The sequence below is a fragment of the Sinocyclocheilus rhinocerous genome, unplaced genomic scaffold (genome assembly GCF_001515625.1).
Source record: "Sinocyclocheilus rhinocerous isolate Xijiao unplaced genomic scaffold, SAMN03320098_v1.1 scaffold3412, whole genome shotgun sequence".
Lineage (NCBI taxonomy): Eukaryota > Metazoa > Chordata > Actinopteri > Cypriniformes > Cyprinidae > Sinocyclocheilus > Sinocyclocheilus rhinocerous.
The window spans coordinates 5220-15214 of record NW_015659932.1 but is presented as its reverse complement, the minus strand read 5'-3'; the positions used below and the strand labels follow the sequence as shown (position 1 = coordinate 15214).

At 36.0% G+C, this 9995-nt stretch overlaps 1 protein-coding gene across 1 annotated transcript in view; it reads left to right on the top strand.

Moving 5' to 3' along the window:
• LOC107724536 (partitioning defective 3 homolog) overlaps nt 1-9819 on the top strand; it is a 170564-nt gene extending 160745 nt beyond the window's left edge. The window contains exons 17-19 of the mRNA XM_016533515.1: nt 1751-1775; nt 2132-2352; nt 9474-9819. Of these exons, the coding sequence (XP_016389001.1) occupies nt 1751-1775; nt 2132-2352; nt 9474-9685 (458 nt within the window). The 3' untranslated portion in view covers nt 9686-9819. The remainder of the gene's footprint in view (nt 1-1750; nt 1776-2131; nt 2353-9473) is intronic.
• The last annotated feature ends 176 nt before the right edge of the window (nt 9820-9995 follow it).

Sequence of the window (9995 nt, the reverse complement as noted above, 5' to 3'; positions counted from 1 at the left end):
TAAAGAATATCTCTTTGGATTTGACACTTTAGTCTTTGCAACTTTACAGATCTTCTTTATGCACCAAGAGCTTGTAACACTCCAAAGAGAAAGGAAAACTTGAAATCGCATCATATGACCCCTTTAAGACTGGTTTTGTGCTCCAGGCTCATATATATGCATGCAGTGAGCTAAATGCACATCTATGCAATGAGCACATTTTTATTTTCAGAATTTGTATTTATTTTGATATTTTCAGAGTGAGAAAACTGTCCTTATATCATAATAAATAAAAAATACAGTATTTGAGTTTTATTTGAATTTGCCATAGTATTTTGTTATAAATATAAAATAAATAAAATATGCATATGAAATATAATATAATATAATATAATATATGCAAATAAAATGAAATGTAAAAAAAAGGTACACACACTCAATAATCAACATCAATTATGTTACATAAACCTCTCCAGTTCAAAGGAAAGGAGACTATTGTTTTACTCTCCACTTTTTACTCTCATTTAGCATTCATTTAGCAGTCAAATCCCTGACTTCCATTGAGGTCTTTTCTACAGGATTTCATAAGCAGGATTAATGTTGTCTCCGTGCTGGCGCGTGTTTGAAGTGTGGGCCTACTGTGTCTTTGTAAGGAACCCTTAATGAGAAACAAGTGGATTAAATGCACAAAAAGGTCATTAAGCAGATGAGTTGAGGGAGTTTCTGCTAGGACTCGCTGCTTGATGTGAACGGGCCGAGTCTCAAAGCGTGTTCAGTCTACAAGCTTTTGCTCTTCCTCCCTCTTGTTCTCCACATTCTCTCCTCCACCTCCTCCCACGACCACAGAGGGAAGATAATGGGCCTCATATATGGGCCATCCATCAGTGCCTTAAACTACAGAAAGAAGTTATGCGCTCTTTCCCTCGCACAATAACACATACACATTTGGGAAAAAGAGGCAACAATGACCTCAAGAGTTAAAAATGTGACGGATGCAAGACGGATAATCTATCTGACACCTCACTTTGCATCCAGTGGAGCCATTTATATTCCATATTATTTTAGAACACTGTTTTCACCTTCCATCTGCAGATAAACACAACCCCGATATGCACATTTGTCTTCAGTGAGGGATGTGAATTCTAGAAGTGAATTAGGAGAGAAGGATTTATTGAGGAAAAACGAAAGATAGCATCTTTTTTCTTCTCTTTCTGGCATGTTTTTTTTACTCTCTCTCTTTCTCCACCACGATAGATAGATAGATAGATAGATAGATAGATAGATAGATAGATAGATAGATAGATAGATGGATGGATGGATTGGTTGATTGGTTGATTGTTTATAAATGCTCTTCATTGTACTTTTTAATTTAAAAATACCACAGTTTCCACAAAAATATGAATCAGCAAAGTTATGCGCATTTTCCCTTACCGTCTCGCACACACACACACACATACAGTACATTGGGGAAAAAGAGGCAAAAATGACCTCAAGAGTTAAAAATGTGACGGATGCAAGACGGATAATCTATCTGACACCTCACTTTGCATCCAGTGGAGCCATTTATATTCCATATTATTTTAGAACACTGTTTTCACCTTCCATCTGCAGATAAACACAACCCCGATATGCACATTTGTCTTCAGTGAGGGATGTGAATTCTAGAAGTGAATTAGGAGAGAAGGATTTATTGAGGAAAAACGAAAGATAGCATCTTTTTTCTTCTCTTTCTGGCATGTTTTTTTTACTCTCTCTCTTTCTCCACCACAAGGCAACTCCACGCGAGATGTGGGACCGTCGTTGGGTTTGAAGAAGTCGAGTTCCTTGGAGAGCCTCCAGACGGTGAATTTACTGCATTTTTGATCAAATAAGTGCAGCCTTGGTGAGACTTCTTTCAAAAACATAAAAAAAAAAAAAAAACTTAATTATTCCAAACATTTGACCGGTGATGTGTGTGTGTGTGGATTATTATTCTTTTTTTTTTCTTGTATTTTTTTCAATCAGTGCAAGTGTTTATGTGTAGCATCGTAATAAGATTAGATAATTGTATTGCATTACAAAATAGGTTAAAGGACTTTGTGTTTAATGATCAATTTTAGTTCTTTTTAGACCAAATTGTCCTTTTAAAATAAAAGATTGCAATGAAATAAAGACCGTCGTTGGGTTTGAAGAAGTCGAGTTCCTTGGAGAGCCTCCAGACGGCTGTTGCCGAGGCGACGCTCAACGGAGACGTCTCGTTCCACAGGCCACGCCCCAGAATCATCAGGGGGCGGGGCTGCAACGAGAGCTTCAGGGCGGCCATTGACAAGTCTTACAACAAGCCTGGTGTGACCGTGGTCAACCCCGATGAAGATGACGAGGGCATGGACACATGTAAGTATCGGGGGGGGGGGAAATCATTTGAGGGATTTGAATCATATCTAGAGACTAGGATATCATGAGTTGTGTACCAATTCACATTCTATCCATCCTAAATAGTATTTGACATTAGTGTGTCCCAGACTGTAGTATGTTGAAATGAATATCCCGGATGGTTTACTATTGAAAATTCGAAGTAATATTGTCCATAAGCCATTGCACATTGGAAGCGGATTTAGTTTAAAATTACGAACACTGATAAAAAGTGTTAAAAAAACTACAAACATGGCAGATATGCGAGACCAGCAGATAAGTACAGAGGTTTAGGGTCCGTTAAACGACACTATTTTCACCTAAAAATGTAAAACGTTTTATGCATTTTGGTCGTTCATTTACACAACAATGGTGTTTTGGGGGCCTGAAAACGCAAACTTTTGAAAACGGGTTTCATAGTGCACGTTTTTGAAAACGATGCAATTTTCGTCTCTGTGTAAACTACAAAAATGTGAATTTGTGAAAGTGGTGACTTGATGCGCATTACGTGTTTAGTCGGTAGGAATGTGCACAGACACGTAGATTATCTTTACAAAGTGACATCGCCATCTACTGGCCTGGCACGCATAATGCAGTTTTTTTTAGTCGTTTTCGCAGATCAACGTTGTCGTCTGTATGCAAAACTTTTCAAAAACGTTTAAGTTTTTAGTACATCGTTGTCGTGTAAACATACCCTTAAGATAAAGTGTTTGCAACAATATCTAATCTGATGAAAAAAAAATAATAATAATAATGTTACCCACATTATATTTCATCTGCAGCAGCATTGCAAACTTTCATAAAGATACATTTGGTCATTCACTTTTAAATGCATCATTTTGCAAACACATGAGGAGAGTTCTCAGCATGAAAGACACGTGACTGGCAGATCAACGTGCCACTTCATTTCTCTCCTATATGGTATGAAATTAAATTAACTAAAATGTGGAGGATTTTAATTGTGACAAGAAGATTGTCAGGCTGCCCACTATTCTGCTACACACTCAAAAGTCTGTACTTTTTCTTCACAAAAAGAGTACATACTTTTAGAATATTATATAAGTAGGCGAACTGGGATGCAGCAATGGTCTGTACTTGGCCCAGTAAGAAACCGCTCAGATTACTCTAGCAACCATTGAAAATACTCTGGTAACACCCTAGCAACCACTAGCATAGCAACATAATCTCGGTCTCATTAGAGCGTGCGCCAGTGATTCCGGTGTGCAACGACAAACATGGCGCGAGCTGATTTGTCAAATTATGAATCTTTTTTCTTTCTTTTAATGAGTCAGTCAAAATAATTCATGATACATCTTCACATTCACTTTTGCATTACCAGTTTGAATGAGAATCATTCACTGACCTGTGAGTCTTTTTTTTTTTTTTATCTCAAAATGAGCTAGGGGCCAGTTGCACCAGTGTGCTTGAGTTACAACTTAGCCTACTTTTGACGTAAATGGAGGTAAACGTATGCATTAAACACACACAGATTACGACTGAAAGCATCGTGTTACTCGTAGTCTGGAAAACAGCACATAAATGGCGCATCATGGCGGTGAGTTTTGCATGAACAAAAAATACTCATCTTTGTAAACATAGCAGTCTAGTTTGATCATTATTTAGTCCAGCCAGTGCATCATCATCTACTTTCTTAACCTCCTGTTTTCTCTTTATATTGAAAATGGCAACTCATGTAATCACAGCTATTACCATAATTGCGCAGGCACAGTAAAGGCGATCTGACACAATATCAATGCCAATTTCATCAGTTGTCTCACACAATGACTGGCCCAGAATATTATGAGTCGCCCGCCAAATGAGGTTCACTTTATAGACGGCTCTCAGTAGAGAAACAAGGCAGCGAGTCTCACGAGGACATCTTGTGCTGTTCTGAAGATTAGACTAGCAGAAGAGATCCTCCTGCTGTAAGTAGGTCAGGCCTTCCCTCAAAGCCCAGAAAGGAAATAAACAGCCAATGAGCATGTGTATAACTTTCACTATTCATTTCGTCCATGACCAAATGAATTTCCAGACGTCCTCGCTGGGCATTTTTCTCAAATGGGACCTGGGTTTTAAAGGGATATTTCTCAATGCTCGCAGACTCAGTGATTTACTAAATGCGTTTGGGTTCATTTTTACGGTTCATCGATTGCTTGCAGCTGCAATTTGTATTATTTTCATATTTTAGATAGTTTAATTTATTGACCCATTTTAAAATGTTTCAGTGCCACAGTTTCCTGCACTGAAGGTGTTTTTTTTTTGTGGCATAATAAGTAAGGAATCAGATTATATATATATATATATATATATATATATATACACAGTACTTGTCAAAGGTTGTAGACATTATGATTTTTAAATGTTTTTTATTGAAGCCTCTTCTGCTCATCAAGGCTGCATTTATGTGCTCTAAAATACAGTAAAAACAGCAATATTTTGGAAAATTATTGCAATTTAAAGGGGTCATATGATGCACCAAAGAGAAAGGAACAATTGAAATCGCATCATATGACCCCTTTAAAATAACTGTTTTCTATGTGAATATCTGTTAAATTGTAATTGATTTCTGTGATCAAAGCTGTATTTTCAGCATCATTACTCCAGTCTTCAGTGTCACATGATCTTCAGAAATCATTCTAATATGCTGATTTGCTTCTCAAGAAACATTTCTGATTATTAGCAATGCTGAAAATACTTATGCTACTTCATTTTTATGCAGAAACTACAATTCAAGTGTGTATGTGTGTGTGTGGGTTTAATGGAATTGAATGGGTTTTTTTTCAGAAAACATTCATTAAACTGATCAGAAGTTGACAGTAAAACATTTATAACATTACAAAAGATTTTCAAATAAATGCTGTTCTTCTGAATCTCTTTCTTCTGAAAAATAAGAAAGTTTTTTAAAATGTTTTAACATTAATATTAGAGTGCATAACAGCATTATTAGAATGATTTCTGAAGATCATGTGACACTGAAGACTGGAGTAATGATGCTGAAAATTCAGCTTTGATCACAGAAATAAATTACAGTTTAACAGATATTCGCATAGAAAACAGTTCGAACCCAGAGTTGTGTTAGAATGAGTTTATGAAGTCTGTCCGACAAACCTGTCTAGCTAATAACACTTGCCAGGGGGCAAATTCATGCCATCCCTTTGTTCTCCATTAAAAGATTCCATTAAAAGCAAGCAGAATTTATTTTTTTCAAAAGAGTCAAATTATTTGCCTCAATCACTTTGTACTTGTAAGCTGTGTCCACATTGAGCTGAATACTGTCTTATCACTTCGGCGGAGCAATAGAGGGCAAATGCGTGAGATCCCGCCGTAGAAACATATTGCATTTCTCGCCATCCAATATTCAAATAACTCTGTTTTTCAATTTAGATAAGAGGAACCTGCCTGAGCCTGTCACCGAGGTTAATAGTCAAAAGTTGACAGATAAGGGCAGGCTTTTTCTTTCCACACACTTTTATTTACATAGCATGTGAATTTGGCATCACCCGAGGAAAAATGTGTCACTGGGAGATATCCAGCAGGGAAAATGAGTTGGGCTGTGTTTCATTGTGGTTTATGTTTTTTTAAATATCAGACTTAAATGCGCTCGGCTCTTTTTCCCACCGGGAATAATCCAGAGTGGCAATTTCAAGACTCCATTAGAAGTGATCGGCGTTCTAAAGAAGAAATGAATACCGTGGCACGTCAAAAGGAGACGACTAATGATGCCTTTTGATTGCGGTGTCAAAACATTTACCACTCAGTCCTGTGTAGCTGAAATTTGCCGTTAATTACCGTAATTCATTTCTTTTTACATTTCAGTCAACAATTAGCAGAACCGTAACTTACTGTGATAACCGTTTTAATGAAAACACCATTGATCTGTGAAGTCGCTGCTGTATTGACTGCGACTCTATAGGCATGAATCTTCTTTTTCAAGTTAATTGGGATGTTTATAAATGAGAAGAGCCCTGTCCAATGCATTTTTCCCTGTGTTATTGGATACACTTTATCTCGATAGTCCACTTTAGACATTCTACTAACTATAAATAACTTTGCAATTGCATGTCAACTACCTCTCTTTAACTTTCTACATCAGTGTGTTTTTGCTTTTTTGTTTTTATGCAGTTTATGAAGGTGCTGTAAATCGATTAGTTGGTCACACTTTATTTTAAGGTCCAATTCTCACTATTAACTAACTATGACTATGACTTTTGCCTCAATAAACTCCTAAGTTGCTGCTTATTAATAGTTAGTAATGTTTTATTAACATTGACATCTCAGAAAGTTGTGGGTTAATGAAAGTTCAAAGACATTTCCACTCGTAATTATGACTTTGTGGTGGCCATCATGTGCTTTTAACTCGTAAATTAAATCTTTCTGACATGACTTAAAGAACCTAAAGTTTTTAAAGCTAGTAGAATGTCTAAAATGTACTATAAACATTGTTTATCTATAACATAACTAATTGCATTGCTTACTAATAACAATAACTGGTGTTACTTACTTGATAAAGTAACTCAGATATTTTCTTGTAAATTTAAAAGTAACATATTACTTTACTAGTTACTTGAAAAAGTAATCTGATTACGTTTTCCCCAACACTGATTATTATTTTCAATTTCATCTCCTGAGATCCCATCTTTCTCAAGGCCAGATTGAAATTTTTGAACTTTTGTTGATGCTCAGACTGTCCAAAATCCTTATCAGACGCGCTCTCTGAGACAGCATTAGAAGGTGTAGAAATGAGCTTGGACGCCTTTGCTCTCAGCCATCCGATAAGCACCCGCTGAGAAAAAAAAAAGAGAGAGATAAATGATATCCAACTAAACCTCGTTAGCATTATTATCATCTCCTGAGCTCAGAAAGGTTTGGATTTATAAAAAAAAAAGGCAAGAAAAGAATTCCATAATTGTTTAATGCACTGATTTCACACACTCTCCTTGTCTTATGCTGATCCATTTGGATATTGTTTCAGTAGATGGCAGAATGACAGAAAACACTGGTAGCGAATTGCACAAGTGAATAAAACAATAGAAACGAGTACCCACCCTCTTCCCCTCACTAGCATTAAACCACTCATCTGAGCATGCCGAAATATCCGTGATGCTCTCTCGCTTTCATGAGGCCTTTCTTCCAGCCATCAGAGTTCTCACTCACGTCAGAGATTTGTTGGTTATTAATAAGCTGTAATCACACAGGCATCTGTCTCCAGCGCCACATCTCCGCCATTACGTGGCTCTATTCAAAAGCACTTTGCTTTTAGTGCCTTCTAATTTTTTCCTCCTTTCTGAGCGTTTTTAAACTTACAATTAGTGACGAATTAATCACGTCCAGACCATCAGGAATGGAGACAGTATCTGTAATCAGACGCTTGCTGAAATGCAAATGAGCAATATCAGCCAGCTGCGGTCCCTTATGATTATACTGATATGCGGCGTATCACGAAGATAGGTGGTGGAGGATGAATTAGCATTGCTAACGATACTTGAAAATAAAATGTTCCCACTGACAGTCGCTCGCTTTTCCAAAACAGCATCAGAGTACTTGCATTAATATATAATTAATGAAATACATCATCCCATTGACTGGAATCCATAAAATCAGCGTTACAAAATTCATAGACTATCAGATGTTAAGAGTGCTCTCGGAAGAGATGAACTCGTTGTCTTCCAAGTAAATATTTTAATAGTGTGGTGACGTGATTAAAAAAAAACCCTGTTAGCAAAGCAATTCTTTCTGGAATGATCGCAAACACAAAACGTGGTACACATTCAGCAGTGTTGGGGAAAGTAACTTTTAAAAGTAATGATTTGCAATATTGCGTTACTCCCTAAAAAAGCAACTAATTGTGTTACGAAGTTACTTTTTATGGAAAGTAATGTGTCACATTACTTTCGCGTTACTTTTTCTCATCTGGCCTGGGCTTGCTTGTTTGTTCTTAATATAAAAAAGTTCTATTTTTGGCAAATGCAAGAGCCCTTTCACACCAAAAGTGAAACGAATGCGCCTCAGGCTGAAGGGAATGTAAATTCAGATCTGTACAGTAGAGGGCGCAGCTCAAACAAACCTTTCAGATGTGCTGCTATTCTGGATTACATGAAGAACAGGACGCAGGAGAAGAAAGTTCAGCACTCTTCAGCAATAAAAAAACAAAACAAATGAAACGCAAATGTTATGGTTATTTAAGGTAATTTTTGCTTATTATTATGGCTGAATTGAATCATCAAAGGTCAGCGGGAAAGATATTGGTTAATAAACTGGGATTGAACACAAAGTATATGTGTGTTATTTAACATATTTAATTATTGCAGGTTTGCGCATTTCACTGTCTTTATTCACTTTGAGGAATACTGAGTCTGTTTTTGTGAGATGAGCAAACGCATGTTCATTTAGTCTAGATCTACACTAAGCATCATGTTCACACAGCGCACACAACGCCTCTGCACTCACTTCTGATTTCTCTCAATATGCGGACAGGAGAGCTGCAGTCAATAAATGGGAAAACAAAGTAACTGGTGTTACTTATTTGAAAAAGTAACTGAGATATGTTCTTGTAAATTAAAAAGTAATGTGTTACTAGTTACTTGAAAAAAGTAATCTGATTACGTAACTTACTATTATTATTATTATTATTATTATTATTATTATTAAAATATGCATTTGACTGAAACGGTGGTTTCAGTTGAATTACTGTTAAATAAATCACTAGATATTTTATTTTATTATTTGATTTGATTGAAAATGTTAGTGTAAATGTTAGTGACATTTGCCTGACAAAACAACCACCTTAATAATAATAATAATAATAATAATTATTATTATTATTATTATTATTATTATGATTATTATCATCATCATCATCATCATCATTATTATTATTTTATTTAACCAGCAAGTAGCCAGGGCATTGCTATGTGGTTGCGGGTGGTTGATGGTGTGTTTTTAGTGGATGCTAGTGTTTTGGTTTTGGTGGAAATGTTTTATTTGGCAAACCTAACCCTGTGTGACTAAGTGTTGCTCTTTCTTAAGAGCTTGCAGTGACTTACACATAGTCTGACTTCAGCGTTCATGTTTATCTATCTCTCCTGTTTTCTCCACCATCTCAGTGGAAGAAGATACAGAGGAGAGTTCCCGATCAGGCCGCGACTCCATTTCCACAGCCACGGATCTCTCCCTCCCACCCTCCAACACAGAGAAACAGCTGAATGGAGGACACACCAAAGAGGACAAGAAGAAGGAGCGAGGAGGGAAGGACAAGAAAGACAAGAGCAAAGCCAAGAAAGGCGTGCTGAAGGGCCTGGGCGACATGTTCAGGTAGGGTGAATGGCCTTATGTGCTCAAATCACTTGATTCAGCTAGAGTTAACATAATGTATTGAGTATTTGGGAGTCCCTGGTAGGATACTAATAGGAAGACCTTGCCTTGATATTTTATTTTATTTTATTTTATTTTATTTTATTTTATTTTATTTTATTTTATTTTATTTTATTTTATTTTATTTTATTTTATTTTATTTTATTTTATTTTATTTTATTTTATTTTATTTTATTTTATTTTATTTTATTTTATTTTATTTTATTTTATTTTATTTTATTTTATTTTATTTTATTTTATTTTATTTTATTTTA